The sequence below is a fragment of the Dendropsophus ebraccatus genome, chromosome 15 (assembly GCF_027789765.1).
Source record: "Dendropsophus ebraccatus isolate aDenEbr1 chromosome 15, aDenEbr1.pat, whole genome shotgun sequence".
Taxonomy (NCBI): domain Eukaryota; kingdom Metazoa; phylum Chordata; class Amphibia; order Anura; family Hylidae; genus Dendropsophus; species Dendropsophus ebraccatus.
The window spans coordinates 23,793,106-23,815,868 of record NC_091468.1 but is presented as its reverse complement, the minus strand read 5'-3'; the positions used below and the strand labels follow the sequence as shown (position 1 = coordinate 23,815,868).

Genomic DNA, 22,763 nt, shown 5'->3' with positions numbered 1-22,763 from the left:
GCGGTGTATAGAGGCAATGCTGTATGGGAAAAACATATGGAAATTAGCTCTTCTCCAGAAGGAGGAAGCAAGGCACTGGTTCACATTAAAGAGACCTAGTTGGAGTAGGAAGACTTATAGGCATTGCTTCTTGGGAATAAAGTATGCAAATTAGCTCTGCTTTGGGAGAAAATAAACACTGTCTCTACTGCCATCTATAGGTAGCTACCTGTAAGAAGGATTGGAAGTACTCACACTTACTTATAGCCATTCCTTCCTTATTAATCAGTATTAATATAGGTGGAGTCTCTCTTTAAGAGATGACATCACAACCCTCCACTGACCTCCATCCTGTATATCATAACAGTATAATTTACATTTGTCTTACCAGGCTATGACTTCGCTGCAGTGTTGGAATGGTTTGCCGAAAGAGTGGACCGTATCATTCTGCTATTTGATGCTCACAAACTGGACATTTCCGATGAGTTCTCCGAAGTCATCAAAGCCCTGAAGAATCACGAGGACAAAATGCGGGTGGTCCTGAACAAGGCAGATCAAATCGAGACCCAGCAGCTGATGAGGGTGTACGGCGCCCTCATGTGGTCCTTGGGGAAAATTGTCAACACCCCAGAGGTGATCAGAGTCTACATCGGGTCTTTCTGGTCTCACCCCCTCCTCATCCCTGACAACCGTAAACTGTTTGAGGCCGAGGAGCAGGATCTGTTCAGGGACATTCAGAGCCTTCCACGCAATGCTGCACTTAGGAAACTGAATGACTTGATCAAAAGAGCGCGACTGGCTAAGGTGAGCTATAATATATATTCTTTTTTTGTAATTATATTCTCTTGAGTTACATCATGTCCTATACTCTAGTCATATCCAAAGCTGCAGTCAGATATCTTCTGGTTATCACATGGAATCAGCCTGGTATAAACATTACATCTACTACTGTGCACCATACCGCTGAATTTCAATTGCCAGATCAGAGAGGTGTCTGGCAGAAGTCCCCTTCCCCCTTCACATTTAGAACACACAAACACTCAGCCAGGCTGAGCCATGTGCATGGACCGGGCCAGGAGAGATAGCTGTAAGCTGAACGACAGGCTACCTTAACTGCAGGATCTGACTACAGAAGGTTTGTTTGTAGTCTGTAACCATGGAGACACATAGGTCTACTGAGTAGTTGTTTAAAGAAAACAGTGACAGTTTTTCACTTACAACTATTTATAAGGAGGGAGATTTATCAAACATGGTGTAAAGTTAATCTGGCACTTTTCATTTTCCAAAGAGTCTGTGAGGAATGAAAGGTGGAGTCTGATTGGTTTCTAGGGACAACTTAGTCAGTTTCACTTTACACCATGTTTGATAAATCTCCCCTAAGGTTCTCAAGCACGCTCAGGTTCTTCATAACCTGAGTGTAGGGTATTTGATTACTGTTGGATGTAGCCCTAAGGCTGCCTGGTAAATATGGATACAGTCATAGGCCATAGGCTATCTCCATGTTTTTCAGGATTGCTTAGGGCTTCACCCAATTTCAGCCGCCAGTATTCAAATGGCATAGGCTTGGTTTAGGACAAACCTGAGCATGCTGGAGATATACTTATCTCTAATCCTGACCTGGTCTCGTACAATTCTTCAAGTGGTCCTAAATAAAACACACAAAGGGTTAATGTCATTCTATTGTTCTTCCTACAAGAAAGTGTGTTTCATCTTTTTATAGTAACAGAGTGGAACTTGTCTATTTTAGCGCTCAAGTTTGTGTACTCAAAGCCGAGTCTATTGAGATGTAATTCACGTCTGGTATTTCCTGTGCTTGCTATGAATTTCTGCCCTTATTGCGCAGTGACCTTATCCTGGGGTTAAACAGTCAGAGGAAATAGCGTGACACTTTATTGCGTGAAAAATTGCCTGGATTGCCCCATATAGTAGTAGCTGTGTAGCCTAGTGTGATCTATATAGTAGCCGTTTGGCTGTGTAATCTGGAGTGCCCTCTATTATAGCAGTCTAGCTGTGTAATTTGGTGCGTCTTCTACAATAGCAGTCTGGATTGCCCCATATAGTAGTAGTTGTCTAGCTATGTAGTCTGGAGGGCTCCCTATAGTAGCATTTTGGCTATGTATTGTCGCTGTACAGTCTGGATTGCCCCATATAGTAGTAGTTGACTAGCTGTGTAGCCTGTAGAGCTCCCCATAGCAACCGTCTGGATTTATAGTTTGGAGCGCCCCCTAAAGTAGCAGTGGAGGATAAGCAGGATTAGTAATCTGGACCTCTTTCTATATTACCAATCTAGATTTGTCATCTTGAGGGCCGCCTATAGTAGCAGTCTATCGGTATAACCTGGAGCCCACCTACAGTAGTAGTCTATCAGACAAACTCATTATTTGGGGAACAATTATAGTAATCACTGCAGTTAGGGCTGTACAAAATGGCCCAACATTTGCTGTAAGCGAGCGCTGATCTACTAGAATGGCAAGCGCCTACTGAGCCTATTACACGGCTCAATTATTGTGCAGCCCTTGTTGCTTATATAGGGAAAAAATAAGTTTTTACTTACCTCTCCACGCTCCCCGATGTTCTATTGCCTGTTCCCTACTCACTGCAGACCCTGCTGAAACATCTAAACCCATCTGTGCAGTGACAGGCCGCTCAGCCAATGTGGGACAATGCTGTGGCCAGTGATTGGCTGAGCAGCCTGTCCCTTTAAGGACGGCTTCAGAAGCTTTAGCAACAGCTGTGGTGAGCAGGGAACAGGCAGGAGAACAGAACACTGGGGAGCATGAAAAGGTAAGTAATAACTTTATTTTTTCTTACTTTATAAGCTGCCGACCACGTACCTCCCATTACACGGAGCAATGCATGGTCGGAGGGTGATGATTTTTAAACTAGCTGAAAGACAATGATCAGCAGATGATCAGCTCCTTGCCTGATCGTTGTCTTTATTACATGGAGGAATATATGCCCCATTCTGCCTGATTGGGCAGATAATCGCCCTCTGTAATAGGACCCTACTTGGTGAAAAGTTATACATGACAAGTTTCTTCTCCTTCTTTACCCTCAGGTCCACGCTTACATCATCAGTTCCTTAAAGAAGGAGATGCCTTCTGTCTTTGGAAAAGACAATAAAAAGAAAGAATTGATTGGTAGTTTGGGGGAGATTTATGGTCGAATTGAGCGAGAACATCAGATCTCTCCGGGAGACTTCCCCAATCTGAAGAAGATGCAGGTACAGTAGACCTCACTGTCCGGCAATCAGTACATAGTCTAGATGTATAGTCTGGAACACAACCACTGATGTGCATGGTCTATTGTAAGGATAGGCCGGCATTGTTACAGGAGCATAGTAATATGGCATATTGTCATCTGTCCTCTTACTGCCGAGCCTTCTTTAAGGCCAAGAGTCTTCTTTAACAACCTAGGGCTATTGCTAGTGATCAATTATTATTTAAAGCGTTTGCATACCTTTCCGAAAATTTGTCTTACATTTTTTGTATTTTTGTTGCCTAGGATCTCCTGCAATCCCAAGATTTTAATAAATTTCAACCTCTGAAGAGCAAGCTTCTGGAGACAGTAGATGAGATGTTGGCTCATGACATTGCCCACTTGATGGTACTGGTTAGACAAGAAGAAACACAGAAACCAGTCCAGATGGTGAAAGGAGGTGCCTTTGAGGGCACCCAGAATGGCCCCTTTGGACATGGTTATGGAGAAGGGGCAGGTGAAGGTATTGACGATGCAGACTGGGTAGTAGCCAGAGATAAGCCCATGTACGATGAGATCTTCTACACTCTCTCTCCCGTCAATGGCAAAATCACGGGTGCCAATGCCAAGAAGGAGATGGTAAAGTCCAAGCTGCCTAATACTGTTCTTGGAAAGATTTGGAAGCTTGCTGACATAGATAAAGATGGTTTGCTGGACGATGAGGAGTTTGCCTTGGCCAACCACCTAATAAAGGTGAAATTAGAAGGCCATGAGCTTCCCAACGACCTGCCCTGCCATCTAATCCCACCCTCCAAGCGAAAGGTGACCGAGTAAACCCTGGGGGAACATTGCCAAAGCTAGAATAAAGGGAGGAGACCCAAGAAGTAACCGAGTTGATAGGATTAATGTGAAGTGAGCCTGCTGTGGCATTTTGATTTAACACAATATATCCATCTCAAGATGCTATTCACCACTGAGCTTTTATTAACCGTTAACCAGAAGCTAATACTCGCTCCTTTGTGCTGACCTCGACTAAACGAAGATGAAAAAATATTCCAAAAAATAAAGGGAAGAGAGACTTTGAAGACGTAACGCGTTCTCGGATCTGTGTTGCGTTGTTATATGCTTCCTTTATTCTGACGCTTCCCAGATACCTCATTGTATTGTTCTCCTGCCATGTGTTATGCAAATCAGTATGTTGGTTTTAATTGTTTTTTATGTGTCTGTTTTATTGATGGTGATGTTTTGTCGTGAAATCTGGTTCTCCCCAATTGGTTGTTCTCCACACAAAAGGTTGGAGTTTGCCATAAGGCATTCAGATTGATCCAACATTTATCCAGGACTGACTAAAAGTCTGTGTCCATTGCCGTAAATAGGTAAATCTATCATATGCAGTTCTACAAGATGGTTCATGTCTATTGTAGACACAACATACATATATTAATCATATACAGACCTACCTGATTGCTCATATCCTTGTAGACCCAACATAAAAACATTTATCATATACACACCTACCTGATGGTTCATGTCTATTGTAGACCCAATACACATTCATTCATCAAATACAGATCTACTGGATGGTTCATGACCATTGTAGACCCAACGTAGATATATTCATCATATACAGACCTACCTAATGGTTCATGTCTGTTGTAGACCCAACATAAAAACATTCATCATACACAGACCTACTGTACCAGATGGTTCATGTCCATTGTAGACCCAACGTACCTATAGTCATCATAGACAGACCTACCTGATGGTTCACCCCTATTGTAGACCCAATACACGTTTGTTCATCATGTACAGTTCTACCTGATGATTCATATTTATTGTAGATATAGCACAAAAACATTCATCATATACCGACCTGCCACATGGTTTATGCCTATTGTAGCCCCAATACACGTTCATTCATCATATTAAGTCATACCTGATAGTTTATGTATATTTTAGACACAGCATAGATAAATTCAACATATACAGGCCTACCTGATGGCTCATATCAACTGTACACCGGAAACATGTTCATTCATCATTTATAGATGTACCTGATAGCTCATAATCATATGCAGACTAATTATAGTTCACAATAATTGTTGGGCAAAAGAAGATATATTCATTATATAGAGACCTACCTGATGGCTCGTGTCTATTGTTGACACTATTGTTTACTTCAACCATGTGTCTGGAAGTGACAGCCGTGGAGAACTTTGTTTTTACCGATTTTAGATCCTTGTGTCTAAGGATAAAGAAATTCTGCTACTAGTGCTATATGAAGCCTGGAGCATGAACTCGATGTCCAACATCCTGTGACTTCCACCAAATTTGACACCTTCCCCCCCCCCCCTTACCAGTAGTTGTGGGGGTGCCCAGCTTCTATTGACTTTTATGGAGTCTTTACCCCATAAAAAAATCCAAACTGGGTAAAATTTTGCTGTAGTTTCTAACCTTTGGTGGTCACAAGGATGAAGATTTTTTTAAGATTCTTCATTGTAATTGGGCATCAACGTTCTTTGCCAACACATGGTGTGACTAGTTTATCCTTCTCCTTAGTATTGACAACTGTAATTGGGTGATGAAGGATGAGAGGACAGAGATACGCCATGAAGTCTTACCAGGCTGAGGTAGAGGGCCATGAGTTTGGGATGTGTATCGAGATGATAGATAAGGAATGGAGGCAGCTATAGTGTGAGTTAATATTCTATGGATTGTTGGTTGATACTCACAAAAAAAATGGCTGCCTCTGGTGTGTGAAGTGTAAGTGATAAATAAAATGCTGTGAGGTTAGTCTTAAATTAAAGGATATTTTTAGTAGTAGACATAGTTTAAGGGGGAAATAAACCTTATTTTGATCTGCTGAGTATATAACTTATTTTATACATAGGATTTCAGACTATGTTCTCTGTGTTTTTTCTTGTAAATCTTGTAATATTACTCACCACTTCCATTCCGAGCATGAATTACTTTTTACGTAATACATAAATATAGAACTGCAGCAATTTAAAGGGATTGTCCAAGTATTGTAAGCAAAAAAAAAAAAAGAAGCAAAAACAGCTCCACCTCCTTCAGTGGTTGTCTCTGGTATTACAGCTCAGTCCCGTTCACTTAATGCTAATTGGCGCTATTTCTGAGGGAGGGGGCTGCTATGTAAATGAACCTTATTGCTGACCAGGTGCGTTTCATGGTGCACACTGACTAGGCTTTCAGGGTAATGCGGCTGCCTTGGCACTTTGTGGGCGCTGTAAAAAATAAATGAAATAAAATCTGCTTCTCTCTATTTCTTTGTATTGATCGTACAATGTTTCAGTATCCTTAATATATTCCGATATCACCTTGTTCGGGTACTTCCTTAGTCAACACTGAAATGACGGGTGCAAATGTGTTGGTTTAGTGTATTTGCCAGAGAGGGCAGAGCAGGTGTTATTGGTTTTCAGCATAAACGAGTGCTCCTATTCACTGACAGCAAGCAGAGATCTATATATTCTATATTAGGAATGCTTTTTCGTTAACGGCTGTATAAACAGGGGATTGTAGGAGCTTATGTCTGTCAGGGTGGTGGGCATATACAGGGGGCTTTGTCATTACTCAGATCACCTGAATTATCTATGTGTCCAGGGATAAGAATAAAAATTGATCTAAGATGGTATAGCAAGTGACCTGAAGAACAGGAAGCTGTAGTGATATTTCTATGCAGTATAGAGGCCTTTAAAGAGGCTCTCCAGTGGTCGATATTTGGTAAGTTAAGTCATGTATAAAGGGCATTTTACATGGGCCGATTATTGGCATAGTGTGTTGCTAGCTCCTGTGGCTGATAATCGCCCTGTGTAAAAGTGACAGCGATCCTTGACTGATCACATCTCTTGAGCCTGCTTTAAAATTTATCGCTAACGGCCGCACCTCTCCCTATGTAAAAAGGAGATGTACAGCCGATAACAAATGGAAACTGACAGCAAGGATATGTATATAGTATTTCTGCTGTCAGTTTCCAGATCGCACATGCAGTGCACACTTACCTTCTGCTCTGATGTGTGATCCTGATCTCCGGCTCCCAGAGCATCTTCAGGCCGCTGGTTCCTCCTGGGTTGTTGGCAGCTGCAGGAGACTGTGCCGTCAGGGCCGGAGAGCAGGATTGCCAGATCACACAGCAGTTCAGAAGGTAAGTATGCACTGCATGTGTGATCTGGAAACTAACAGCTCAGATATATGCATATCTGTGCTGTCAGTTTTCATGGCCACACTAACAATGGTTGCTGTGGCCCGGCTTAAATAATTATGCTGTGTAAGGATCCTTTTACACATACAGATAAATTGCTTAGAGTGTGTCTATCATTTAAACAAACTTCTGACATGTTTGTATCTGTAGGGGTCCGGTTGCTGAGATCCCTGCCGATGCCCAGAATGACGGGGCAGCCATGTTCAGCAGTGCACACTTTGCCCATTTATCTCTACTCTCACTGCTAAAGCAGCAGCAGACGGAATTACAATGGAACCCATGGAACTTCTGTTAGACATGTTTGCTGGAAGTTCCATAGGCTCCATTATAATTCTGTCAACTTCTTTACCAGTGAGAGCGGAGATGAAGGGGCAAAGTGTGTGCTGCAAAGCACGCCTGCCCCTTCCTTCTAGCGATGATAGGTACCCTTTAAGCACTCGGTTAGCAACCGACAAGCGATGAATTTCTCTTTTGAATGATAGGCGTGTAGACGGAGAGATAAATTGCTATGAAAAGTTTGTATTTATGAGCACAAATAAGATCATAATTACCGTCATAATATATATACTGATCCTTGCGAACAACTGAACGATGAGTGTTCACACTGAAAGACTTGCAAACAATCATCGATGATTTTGAGGTTTGCTCAAAAGATGTGATCAGTGACCTAAGAACAAATTTTCCTTCATAGTTTGATCATTCCCGTGTTTACACCAGAAGATTATCCCATAAATTCGAATGATTTAACGATTTATCGTGCAGTAATCGGCCCATGTAAAGGACTCCTAAAGGCACAGCAGATGAGCGGCAATCTTGCTGATTTGCATCCTAGCACAAACCCATGTCTGGCAATGTAAAAGGACCTTTACACTTGGGACAGGGACATATTGCATGGCAACATTTAGCTGTGGCTGTTAGAGAGAGATTCATTACCAATACATCGAATTTCTCCAAAGTAATTTAACACCTTAGGACAGTGGTGTCAAAGCTGTAGCCCACCAGCTGTTACAGAACTACAATTCCCATCATGCCTGGACTGCCAAGTGCAGCAGTTGGAGGGCTGCAGTTTTAACACCTGTGTCTTACGACATCACATTACAGGTTGAGTTACCTGCTATGCTCTATTCACATTCAGAGCTGAATTCACAATTCTGCTGCTTCCCTGCATACCCAGACTGCAAAACCACAGATTGAACTGCTATGTGTTGCTCACAGTGTATAGACAATAAGCCGTGGTGCATTGTGGTAGCATTCACATAATCAGACTCCCGCAATGGGTCCATACCTATGTTGTGAGGGGCACAGTGTCGATACTTTATCCTGCAGTGCCAGCAGAATCCTGAATGCAGCTCTGGGTCTGCCTGGATATGTCTGCATACATGGGTTACAGCTTTCGCCTTACCATCCTTATAGCTTTGGTGAATATTTCACCATGACACAACCTAAGCATAATATGAATAACAACCCCGGCAGCTTTGTGTAAGGACCTCACAGGAATATTTTGACTACTCTGCTCCCTGACATTTCTGTTCCTATTACTCGTGTTTTTTTGTGTTTGTAATTAATTGTAACTTCAGATTAACTAATAAAACCTTATGAAAGTGTCTGGAATAAATATTTATGTTTACAGGAAGAGGTTAAAACAATTGCAAAATAGTCCTATATATCTAAGGTCAAAAAATGTTAAATGAATCTACTTTGTAAATACATTACCTATCGTGTACTGATCCTGAATTACATCCTTTATTCTCTCCAGAGCTGAACTCACTATTTTGCTGGTGGAGTAACTGTGTACATACATACATTACTTATCCTGTACTGATCCTGAGTTACATCCTGTATTATACCCCAGAGCTGCACTCACTATTCTGCTGGTGGGGTCACTGTGTACATACATTACATTACTTATCCTGTACTGATCCTGAGTTGCATCTTGTATTATACTCCAGAGCTGTACTCACTATTCTGCTGTTGAGGTCACTGGTGCAGTTATACAGCTCCCCTGACTCACATTGTCTCTTTTGTGTACAGATCCTATGAGATGCAGCCTAAACATATGTATGGTGCTTGACAGGAAACCCCTCACAAAGCTTAAGCTGCATCCTATACAAATACACTGAGACTCCGCAGGATAAGTTAGAAGACTGATCTCTCACTGACACAGTGCTATCACTTTCTGCAGAAAAAGCTAAAATACGTACAGTATACAAAAGGCATACCCTGTGCTACACTGTATAAGCAAAACACAAGGTGATAGCACAGGGTTATAGCCTATCCCCTATGTATAGGATAACTGATAAATAGGTCATTGATTATAAATGGGAAACAGATCACTGATCTCAGGGAGACCAGGCAAAGAAGACCAGGCAAAAAAGAGCCCGAGTCTCAAAACACAGGACTATCCAGATTTCCCTCTGTGAAGGGCCCAGCCAAGGGGGGGCTCCTGTAGGAAAACTACCATAACCACCATCTTAAATAGCCCTATAAGTCAATGTGTTGACAAGGGAAAAAGAAAGGCCAGGTATCCATCCACAGACAGCTGTTTCAGGGTGTTGCCCCTCATCAGTGTGAAGCAGGATTCTGGCTAGGTGGGAGCAATGCCTAGTGGAGCCATACAGGAAACAGATCACTGATCTCAGGGAGACCAGCCAAAGATAACACTGTCAGCTGCTGGCTGTGTTATCTTTTTCTGGTCTCCCTGAGATCAGTTATCTGTTTCTCTTATAGCTTTACTAAGCATTGCTCCCACCTAGCCAGAATCCTGCTCTACACTGATGAGGAGCAACATTTCGAAACAGCTGTATGTGGTTTTATTGGTTTCTCTACAGGAGCCACCCATTGGCTGGGTTCTTCCGGGAGGGATATCTGGCTAGTCCTGTGTTTTGAGACTCTTAAATGAGGCTGCATGGGCTCTTTTTTGCATAACTGATTATAAATGGCACTTTGGCCCTTGTTATATATTTTTAACTGCGGCCCAAGAAACCATTATGGAGATGTCTACATCATTGTGCTAGGCTGGATATGTTATTGCACCATTGCATTATCCCCATTGCAAAAGGCCTTCAGGTATAGGAATCAGCACAAAGCAATGAACCCCCTTTTGTGACATCACTGTATCTACAAAAAAACAGAAGGTGCAACATATGTACTCCTCCCAGTGTACACACGGTAAACACCTGCTCTGTAGATATTAAAAAGTGAGGATCTTAGCAAACTATTTGATCAAACAGAGTTTACCATGTCGCCACGTTAAGGCGTCCTCAGAGATACAGTCCCTACTCTAGCATTTTCACACTAGCAATGGCTTCTCCTGGGCTGAATAAGCCTACAACTGGGCAGATAGGAGCCAAATGATCTCTTTTTATAGCACCCTTGGGACATGGGTGGAGTGCAAGCAAACAGGAGGTAGCCACACTCCGCACATTCAACAGAAAAAAAGGAAAAATTGGCAGCACATAGATGACTCTGTTCACACTGCAGGTTGCACGCTGCTTGTGGCTTAAGTACAGCCCAGTTGTAGGCTTATTCAGCCCAGGAGAGGCCATTGGTAGTGTGAAAATGCTAGAGTAGGGAGCATGTCTCGAGGACGCCTTAACATGACGACATGGTACACTCTGATTGATCAAATAGTTTGCTAAGTTCCTCAATTTTTAATATCAGAGCAGGTGTTTGCCGTGTGTACACTGGGAGGAGTATATACGGTGAGCCCCTGCACCTGTCGGTTGCTGTTCCACATTCAGTTTTTTTGAAGTAGTGTGCAACTTGCAGTGTGAACAGAGTCATAGATGTGCTGCCAATTTTTTCCTTTATCACTGTATCTACCTCCTGAGGGTGACTGCCGTCAGACTAGACTAGAATTCATGGTCCCTTTCACCTACTTGTACCCTTGCCTCTTCATCTATGTGTCACCACTAAACACTGCTGAAGGTTATTTTAAGTCTTTCCTTCCGTGGTTCTCTATCCCTTCCCCTGTAACAGCGCAGCCCACATAGCAGGAGTCCGGGAGAAGAGAGCGGGTTCAAGGCGAGTTCAGTCCCAAAACTGCACATAGTTCAACTTTTCCATGACTGAATGCAATCGATGCCCAGAGGCCTGTTCACACACGAGTGATGGAGACCTGATAAGAAGCCATGGAATGTCAGTGAACCAGAAGATATGTGATATATTGGTGTAGATATGTATATTATCACTATAATGCTAAAATACCCAGGTTATTCCAGCATTATGTAAATGGCCACATACCAAGGGTATTGCTAGGGTCCTAAAAGTGATTTCCACTAACTGTTAAGGATTGTTAATCATACCTTATAGATTGTAAGCCCTGGTGGGCAGGGTCCTCTCTCCCGATGTATTAGTCTGCCATTTATCTTATTCATGTAATATGTTTTTGACCTTGTTATGTTCCTGTTTGTCACCCCCTATTGCTTGTATAGCGCTCTGGAATCAAGGGTGCATTAAAAATAAATAAATAATAATAAAAATAATAATGGAAAAAGGGAGAACTGCTTCCTGATCGATTCGAGCCAATTTCAATTACATTTAAATGGTACCTATCAGCAGCTTAGAATACTCTAACCTACTGATATGTCCTATTGAGCAGGAGACGCCAAGGATGAAGATATGTCTCTTACCTTCACCGCAACCCGGCCAGCCCATTCCATGAATAATCATTAGAATGGGCGGATGGGCACTATGGGGACGACAGTGCTCCTAATGGTGCCCCACTGCTCCAACAACTAAGTCCGCAGGAACGGTGCTGAGGATAAGGTAAGAGAAATACCTTCCTCCCCGTTGCCTCCTGCGCAATAGGGTCTTATCAGCAGGTTATATTTGTCTAACCTGCTGATATATACAAGGGATACCCAGGTTGTAGCAGCTGAGCATAAATAATTATATACAGGAGATACCTAGGCTATACCAGCTGTACATATATATTATCATATACAGTACAGGAGATACCCAGCTTATACCAGCTGTACATATATAATTATATACAGGATACACCCAGGTTATACCAGCTGTACATATGTATAATTATATACAGAAGATACCCAGGTTACAGCAGCTATACATATATAATTATACACAGGAGATACCCAGGATATACCAGAACGCTCCATATCACTATATACAGGAGATGTATAACTTATACCGGCTATACATATATATGATATACAGAAGATACCGAGGTTATAGCAGCATACCATACCATATCACTATATATATTAGTACATTTTATTGTGTGGCGTACCGCCGCGTGGGCGCGGTGGATGTTACTTCCCTGCTGGTGAGCAGTGAAAGACGGCCGGACACAGGTTAGCTGGAACAGCGTGACTCCACTGATGGAGGGGTTGGCCGAGGTATAGCCCTGCCCTGTGTTCTGTCGTGACGCCAGTGTCGATTGCGCACACAGGTATGCGCCCACACACCTGCTTTTATTTTTAGTTGGCTGGCTATACCTTTTTCCCCTGTGTGGACAGGGACCTGCCGGCTGCTTGAGGGTCCTTTGGGCAATTATCACGGTGGTCCGGAGTGGAGTAGTGACCCACCCGGACTATTGGCACTGCCACCCACAGAAAGGGGAGATAACCTAAGGAAATGATAATTACTGTGTAGGTGCTTGGTGAAGAACCACAGAGTCCCATTAAAATAAATATAATCTTGTTTACTGTGAAGATACTTGATACAGGAGAATACAGTATGCTTTCGTCTTGATAAGTTACTTAATACTTTAGAGTCCAGATCTGTACTGAGAGTAGATGGAGTGACACAGTCGTGCTGGCTAGGTTGCGTGCTGAGAGGTAGAAAAGAATCAGAGGAGTAGAGAGGAGGATGTCGAGGACCCAAATAGTACTGTGCTCTGCCAGAACTTTAGAGGTAGAATAAGTAGAATACTTGAAAGTAGAGAGAATACTTGTGCCCGTGTTTTGACTCTTTAGTCTTTACACCACATATTGCCCACTAGTGGCGGGTTACCCGTCCTAGAGGGTGACACAAGCCCCAGACCCTGTTACCTGGGATGAGCAGAGTGGTCAGAGTTCTCTAATTACACCCGCGCTGCGAGATAGAGTGCATAGGCTTCTAGCAACTTTGCTCTATCCGGACCAGTTCCTTTACTTCTTGTGGATACTGTCCTGCACTGTGTTCCTCTTGTCCATGGCATGGGTTAGGATGATCCCTGACTTGTCCTCTCTGGTAGTGACTTAAAGGGGTAGTGCGGCGGTAAAGAATTATTCACAGAATAACACTCATTACAAAGTTATACAACTTTGTAATGTATGTTATGTCTGTGAATGGCCCCCTTCCCCATGTCCCACCACCCCCACCCGTGTACCCGGAAGTGTTGGTGCATTATACATTACCTGATCCGTGTCGCGCATGTCCTCCATCTTGTGTCAAACGTCATCTTCGGCCGGCCGAATCGCTGACGCCGTCCCCCCTCTGCCGCGTCATAACTGTGCTCAGCCGCAATTGGCTGAGCACAGTTATGCTCAGCTAATCACGGCTGAGCAGCTGATGATGCGGCGGCGTCATCAGCCGCTCAGCCACGGTTGGCTGAGCACAGTTATGCTCAGCCAATCGCGGCTGAGCATCGGATTACGCTGCAGAGGGCGGCCGGCATTCGGGACAGTCAGAGCTGTTCGCTGGCCGTCCGAAGAAGACGTCACTGACTGAAGATCGGAGACAGGGGGTCGGCACGTGACAGGTATGTATAGCGCACCACACTTCCGGGTACACGGGTGGGGGTAGTGGGACACGGAGAAGGGGGCCATTCACAGACATAACATACATTACAAAGTTGTATAACTTTGTAATGTGTATTATTCTGTGAATAATTCTTTACCGCCACACTACCCCTTTAACACTGCATAGTGTGTAGTAAGGTTTCTTGAGGGAAAACTGTAGGGAGTGTCCTATGTCTAAGGCAAGAAGATCTGACACTTCCTCTACCCATGTGATTTCCTTCCTACAGATTGTGTAAACTGTGCTGTGAGTGCGTGAAGAGTGCGTGTAAACAAGTAAAGAGAGAGATGATAGGTTAGAAGAAGAAAGAACTCTCATTGGTGTACAGACCCATGTGGTATATTAGCAAAACGATAACCCTTTATTTCCTACAGCTCTGCAATATCTGGATACAAAAACTTATAACAACAACATCTAGTGGTAAAACTCTGGTACTGCTACATTACCACTTACACTTTTAAGTACAGGCTTTTGCGAAGGGTATAACCAATAGCAACACCTGTGGTGGGACACCACAATTGTATTTATGTTCTTGTCACATTCATGTGTTATCATATCTCGCCCATCACTATGTGACATCCTGTATCCCGCAGAGTCTACTATATACATATCTCAGCCTATCCTTTCAGTTCCTCCGCTGTAGGATGTTCATGTGTTGGGAGCAATGACCTAAGGAAGCTCCGCACTAAACCCTGCTCAACCTGCGGCTTCTCTCCCTGTCACTCGGAGCGCCAGTGACGTCCTGATACATTATTTATATATACAGAGCAGCGCTTCTGTCCTTGGTCTGCTGCCAGGGACGCACATGTCACACAAATAGTTTTTCGTCTTATATAAATAAAGTCCAGGATCCTTCGAGAGATTTCTTGGAGGTGCTGTTATGGCAGCTTAAAATAGAATGGCTGTCTTAAAGGGAATTTGTTGGGAATAATGTATAAAGTAAGCAGCATGGCTGGACCTTAAAATGACACTGACTGGCACACCAAAGTGGCTGACATTGATATTTGGGCTGGCACTGATGTTGGGCCTATGTGAGCAGCATTGATGACAGCTTATATTGGGGCAATTGGTCTGACCCTGAACATTGGGCTATGAAGTTGGCACTGATACTGGAGTCTGTGTTTCGTGCTGATATTGGAGATATGAGTCTACAGTGATATTGGGGTGATAGGTCTGGCACTGAAATTAGGGCTGGTGGTGGGGCAATATGTCTGGCACTAATGTTATGTATCTGGCAATGATATTAAGACTATGGGTCTGACACTGATATTGAGGCTATGGGGCAGGCACTGGTTTGGGGACTATGGGGCTTGCAGTGATATTAGGTTATGGGGTTGGCACTGATATAAGGACTGTGGGGCTAGCAATTATGTAAGGACTATGGGAGATGGTTATGAAACCTGTGCCCCAGGCATGTATGCCATGGAGAAAGTGCAGATGTGGCGTACGCCAACTGTTATCCCTGCTCGTCCAATGGGCAGCTGCGATCAGGCAAATAAGTGGTGGTGTAGCCTCTTCCTGTGCCTGATTTACCATGATTTACTCCTCCTGAGCAGGTGTTGATTTCTGTGCTCGCTGTGCAGCAGGCAGGCATCCTAACGGATTTACCTAAGAGGCCTCAGTTAATTCAGTGGGCTGGATGGGGACGGGGCCTATTTTAAGACTGGCATGTGAGTATGCCAGTCTTAATAATTGCGCCCTGAAACTGGGACTATGTGCCTGGAACTGATATTGGGCAGTGTGTCCGACCCTAATGTTGGAATTATGTATATGACACTGATATTAGGACTATGCGGCCTGCAGTTACTATGGGTCTGGCACTGATATTAGTGACATGGGTCTGGCACTGATATTAGCGACATGGGGCTGACACTGCTACTGGGATTATGGGTTTGCAACTGATAATGGGGTAACAGGTCTGGCAAAGATATTGGGATTCTATAGGCTCAGACTGGGCTCCTCCCAATCCCTCATATTATTCATATCACGTGTTCTAATTGTCCAAAACTGTATTCTTACCTAATGTAATACAGTGTGTGCCTCACAATGCCAACCATAGTGCCCCACAAAGACATTTATCTTATATAATAAAGAAAACTCTGACTGATTGTAGCCACAACAAGGGGGCGCTCACAGCATACAAACGTATACAGCTCCCAATGAACTCAATGTGCAATCTCTATACTGTAGGCTTCATAACCTCCTCTAGTAGTGGTTGCAGGCTGCCAGAACTGTGTCTTGTTTGTCTATGTAGAGGGTTTGGAGCTTTGTATCGGTAAATATGAGCTTCTCAGCTGTAAGATGTTAGGATCAGTACGGAGCTTATGGATCTGAGTTTTTCCCAAAAGCAAAATAATCCTGTTTAACTGAGCGCAGAACATCTCCTTCGCTACCCAGGACTCTATGAGGTTGTTAGAGTTCTGGACGAGGATGAAAGATATTTCCAGGAGCGAGGTTTACGTTATGCAGGATAAGGGATCTGTTGGGACATGTGATGCATGCTGGGAGATGCTGACAAATTGTAGGATTTTGCTTCATTAGAATGGCGAAGTACAGAGTCATGTAGATAAGGCTAGGTCAAGTAACTTCAATTCCTCACTATTTCCAACATCTCCGCTTGCTGTCAGTGAATGGAAACATTCTCATTGATGTGCATATCTGGGTCCAGCATCTGATTGTATAGATATTACACCGGTACTATACAGAATAGAAATAAATGCGTCCTCCTGTCTGTCTTACACCAATAAAGTTAGCATTTCACTTCTTGGTGTGTGGTAGGATTCATCTTTCTACTGTTCTGGGATTATTCCTACCACAAGCACGACCAGACCTGCAGAGTGCCGTCTTCTACCCCATTGCATCTGGCATCTGAGGAGACCTAAGATTCTTCTAAAATATAGAGGTGGGCATAGACAGTGGCGTAACTAGAAATGGCTGGGCCCCATAGCAAACTTTTGATTGGGCCCCCTTTTAACTGACCACTAAGCCGTGAAGTGTAGTCATAACTGCAGTGCTTTCAGTTAAAGGGACATTTGCAGATCCCGGGAGGCCCACTCGGCCAACTTGTGCTGCAAATGATGACAGCTCAAGGGGCCCAGTGTATCACAGGAGCAAGCCAGGGGGTCCTCTGATGCAGTGGGCCCCATAGCGGCTGCTATGGCTGCTACAGTGGTAGTTACGCCCCTGGGCATAGACTTTCACTAGTATCTGATGGATGCTGGGGTCAGGGCTTACTCACCTTCAGGGCAAATGAGACCCATGGTGGAAAGGGGCCCAATACCGAACTGATTAGCAGTTACCTCTGTTCACCACTAGGGGGTCAATTAGTTTATTCAGCTTCTATTGCGTTCAGTACTAGCTGTATAAGGGTGGGTTCATACTGAGGAATTCTCGCGGATAATATCTGCGGAATTCCGCTGTCTGTCCGCACGCATAGCCGCGCGCCTTTGCGCCGGCTCCATAGACACCATTCTATGGTCCGACGTATTCCGCTATCCGCCAACAGAAGTGACATGTCACTTCTTTTGGAGGATAGCGGAATACACCGGCCAATAGAATGATGTCTATAGAGCCGGCGGAAAGGCACGCGACCGTGCGCGCGGACAGACAGTGGAATTCCGCCGACATTATCTGCGAGAATTCCTCAGTATGAACCCACCCTAAATCCATGTGCAGTGAGCAGCCCCCTAATGGTGGCTGAAGGCAGCCAGAATTACAATATTTGGGGCTTGCACACAAGCGTTATATGTCTTTTTGGATCTGTGGTGCCTGCTAGGTGTGTTTCTTCATTGAGAATTACAATATTTATCAAATTATAAAACAGCACCCCCCATACAGATATACCAGATATACAGTGTTTTACAATGGGAAATTCTAGAAAAGAAGGTCAGGACACCTGGAGTAGAGATAAGATGTCGCCGTGTCCTTTTTTTAGACCATTTGGGCGTAAATTGATGAAGGAAAGGAAACACAGAGCCATTCTCCGTATTGTACATAGAAATCCTTATCACGGGAGGGGCGGCATAGATAGCAGGGATTCGGACCCTGCTTGTTTTTTCCCGTGTTGCTCACCCCTCCCAGACCCGAGCCCTGGGCCTGACGCCCGCCAGAGCCCATGAATTATTGTTGTGCGGCTCCTGACAGCATCAGGAACTCTAAACTAACACTTCCACTTAGCAATTGGGCTTCCTGAGCATCTGATAAGGAGTTCCTGTTATTTTATGTACTACAAGCTGGGCCCCGAACCAGCCTGATGTATGATGTACCCTACAGGATCGCTCCATCCTGGGGGCCACACTCCAAATCCTCCCTGTGGGGACTCACGTCATCCTGTCACTGGCACAAGAGGTCGGCAAAGGAAATTCGGCAATGGGCTTATGTAATATATCTAAGAAACACGCGGTGAGCTGTGAGCTGTACTTATAATAGTGCAGCAGGTTAAATTAAAGCAGTTGTTTATAAGAGTAAAGCAGCTTATAATAGTGCAGCGGTTTATAATAATTCAGCAGTATATGAAAGCATAGTTGCCACCATCTGAAAATTTTTTCCAGGGACACTTTAATGTTGACAACAAGGGGTGTGGCTTATTGTGGGTTTTCCAGTTAGAACTTTACAGTCACAACAACACAAAAGTATGAGGGGAGTAGTAGTAGTAGTAGTACAGGAATAGATAAGGGTTTCGTAGTAGTAAAGGAATAGATGAGGGGTGTAGTAGTAGTAGTACAGAAAATACTGTACTACTCCCCTGGGGTATAGCAGTACAGGAATAGATGAGGGGTGTAGTAGTAGTAGTACAAAAAATACTGTACTACTCCCCTGGGGTGTAGCAGTACAGGAATAGATGAGGGGTGTAGTAGTACAGAAACAGACGAGGGGCAGGGGTGTAGCTAGGAGTCATGGGGCCCCATGAAACCTTGAACACTTGGTAGCTGGGGCAGACTGGGGATGACTGGGGGTAGCTGGGACAGACTGGGGGTAGCTGGGGCAGACTGAGGAAGACTGGGAATGACTGGAGAAGACTGGGGGGTGACTAGGGGAAGTTGGGGGTAGCTGGGGCAGACTGGCGGTGACTGAAGCAGACAGGGGGTAGCTGGAGTAGACTGGGGTTGACAGGAGCAGATTGGGGTGACTGGGACAGACTGGGGGTAGCTGGTGCAGATTGGAGGCCGTAACGGGGGTGTGACGTGACAGGGGCGGGGCTTGCTGCGACATACCCAGGACATTAATTTGCCGGGTCTGCCCTGTCAAATCAGGGATGGTCCCGGCAAAATAATATAATTGAATTAAATAAATATGGATGTAAATATCTCTGAAGGGTCTCAGCACTGGAGATAGTGACATAATGAAGGGCAGGGAACTTCCTAAACTACACAGATGGACCTGGTCAATGACCTGAAGAGAACTGGGACCACATTCTCAAAGATTAACATTAGTAACACGCTACACCGTAATGAATGAAAATCCTACCAGGCAAACAAGGTCCCCCTGCTCACGCCAGCGCAAGTCCAGGTCCGTTTAAAGTCCGCCAATGACCATCTGGATGATTCAGAGGAGGTGTGGGAAATGTTTAGTGTCCCCTCTCTCTCTGTAAGTATGTCAGTCACTGAGGTATATGCTGCTGGGTTCTTCAATACTTCTCTATGAGCGATATAGTATTATTTTTTGACCACAAGATGTCACTAACTGGTATTTTACTCCTATAACAGCCAGCACACTGAAGGTCTCAGGGGTTAATTTGTTCTGTGCATTTTGTAACACTTGTAAGGTTCAAACCTATGAGGTATCAGGTTACTTCAGGCTGCTCTCCTCCAATGGGAAACTAGTCCCTTTCTCTGATAAAAACTCCAGCTAGGCCCAAATTAGGAGTCTAGGCTACTAGAATCCAACATGTCTACGTCAATGGTGATTGTTGTCAAGTCCTAAGTCTACAAAGTGCTTTCTTCTGACCAAGGACTACCTTACAGCGGTTGGAGAAGTTGCTTCTTCTGCCGACGTGCCCTACTGAATCCTGCTCGATCTTCTTGAGTAATCTCGAGGAATTAGCTCCACCTAGATGTATATTCCCGGGGCAAGCATTCCTGAAGCTGGCACTCCGTGATCTCTTCCAGTATTAGGCAGATCCTCATTGCTATGAGTATTAGATATTCTTCCATTTACACGTATCTAAGTCATGCAACCATGTAAAAGTTGTAAGAGTCACCCCAACATTGTTTTACCCCCCCCCCTCCAGTTTAACTTCAAGTATTCAGCTACAACATCACTAAAAAATGTTGCAAGTCAAGAACTACTTCTGTAAATTATAGAACTAAACCTAAACCGCCCCAGTATCCAAAGGGAAAGCGCTGGCAATCATCGCTTAAACGCAAAATGCTGTAATTGAACTTGTTGCTAAAACGCACTGTACTTTTCCTTTAAGACAACTGCAAGTAAAGTTGTTAACATGTTTAAGCTTTACTATATTAGAAGGAACATCAAGTGGAGGATGAGGTATTTTAAAGTTTCCCTACTAGGTGTCAGTATTTCATATATGGATTATTGCACAGCTGAAGGAGGTAATGGGCTAACTGTTTGTTTGTCCCATGTGTTATATGGTGACTTATCCAAGGTGCTTCCTTTTTCTATCCTATCCTCTCTAGCCTTTCTCTTGCACACACTCATCCCCACCACTCATAGGCAGGTACACAAAGTCCCCTGTAGGAGGAGTTACTGGTGGAGGAAGTGCAGTGCAGTCTTAGTTGATTTTCAGAGAGAGGACACAAACAAGACAGTTCCTGCTGTAGTTAAGCCAGGAGCCCTGTCAGAGACACCAGTTCAGTTCAGACTAGCTTCCAGTGTGAACAGATACAGCTCAAGACAAAGGGTTCTTCTGAAGCAACTACTACTTACACTGTGCAGTGCTAAGCACCAGTAAGGGAGAGCAGCCACCCAGGAACACCCTAGCCCATGCCAGGAATGTGTATAAACTGTGCAGGACACAGGAAGAGGAGCTGATCCCAGTAGGACAAAGCTACCATTATATAAAGGTCTACAAATCCTACTGCGCAGTGCAGGTAACTGGGAGCTACACTCAGATAACCATGGCTGGGGCTCCTGCTACCAACCTAGGATGGGTTCTACGACACTAGGGAGCAGAAGGCGGTCAGAAATAGTCTAGGATCACTTCACTACTAAAGATATCTACTAAAGTTCCGGCAGAGTTCAAGGCTTCATTAGGTATAGGGCTCCTTTGACAAACTCCTCTTCTCTCTACCTTCTACAAAGCACTACTACTTCTACTCTTCTCAAGCACCTACCCCAAGCACTCAAGCGTGTATCAAGATTATTATTGTCTGAGAAGCCTGTACTGTTATCCTGCCCAAGTTATTCAGTAAAGTTGTTCTCTTTTTATATCAAACGCACAGGACTCTGCTTATCTCTGTTTGCACCTATACATACCACCGCACACCTTGGGTTATTTTTCCCCCTCCTGTGGGTGGCGGTACCGACAACCCGGGTGGGTCAGTTGCCACTCCAGGTTGCCATGACAAGAGCTCAAGGGACCCCTAACAACCCGGAAAGTTACCGACCATTTTGGGGAATTCAAGACGGCCATACAAAAAGCAAGTACCAAAAGGAGGCCAAAAACATAAGGAGGCCACTGTCACTCACATTGCCTGATCACTGTGCTATAATGGACTATAATACACATCATGGTGCCAGATAAGATAGCACCCAGATACAAAGAGTCTGTGTATAACTCTTTATATACCGCCCAAGTTTAGCCTTCCGAGCCCCCCGACCTGAAGGGACGAGCCGTGAACTTAATAATAGAAGGAATTCTGTGTATTCTGATGGAATCTTCAGTATAAATAGAATTTCCTGTCTTGCGGGGGACATATTCCTGTTATGGTTTCTGCCTGCTCCTGGCTGATGTTGATGGATGGTGGAGGCTTCATATTGGGGCAAATTCTTCTCCTTCCAGGATGGATATTTTTGTGTAAACTGCGACATTTATAGAGTCGTTTATTTTCTTTGGACAGATTCTGGAAATCAGACCTGAAGATAAAGTGTATTGTATCTGACGGTCGGCACATAAGATGGAGATTTCTTTCTGACCTCACAATGTACATACAGTGATATATAAACCCATACAGGGAGCCCTGCCTACAGAGAAACTATAATATCCATGTATACTATAAAGGTTATATAGAATAGACTTGTCAGTCATCCAGCAGTGTAATATGATGGGAGAGTCAGGGATGATTCCTGTCATGAATGAAGCATCAGATATCCCGCAATGTCTCCTCACTCCTTCTTTCTTTCATACTAGTGCATTCTTTATTATTGAATGGCTCAGAAACGCGTTGGATTTGTGCTCATGTCAAGCTTTCTATGGATGTTTACAGTTGGATTTTAATGTTTCTACAATAAAATTATATTTTTCGGGGATTTTATGACAAAAGAATTTATCTTCATTGTTTACTCTGCGGTATTAGAGGTCGGGTCATGTGTGGTGACCACTGGGAGTGATGTTACCAGTGGTATGATACATCTCTGAAAATGAAATGGTCGGTGACAGTCACAGTAATCCGGTGTGGCGATTGACCCACCCAGACTTTCGGTACCGCCACCCACAGAAAGGGGA

At 44.0% G+C, this 22,763-nt stretch overlaps 1 protein-coding gene across 1 annotated transcript in view; it reads left to right on the top strand.

Moving 5' to 3' along the window:
- The window catches only part of EHD3 (EH domain containing 3), a 44,819-nt gene extending 35,819 nt beyond the window's left edge, over nt 1-9,000 (top strand). Inside the window, exons 5-7 of the mRNA XM_069955590.1 lie at nt 371-783; nt 3,038-3,202; nt 3,484-9,000. Coding sequence (XP_069811691.1) covers nt 371-783; nt 3,038-3,202; nt 3,484-4,011 — 1,106 coding nt within the window. The 3' untranslated portion in view covers nt 4,012-9,000. The remainder of the gene's footprint in view (nt 1-370; nt 784-3,037; nt 3,203-3,483) is intronic.
- Nucleotides 9,001-22,763: the final 13,763 nt, after the last annotated feature.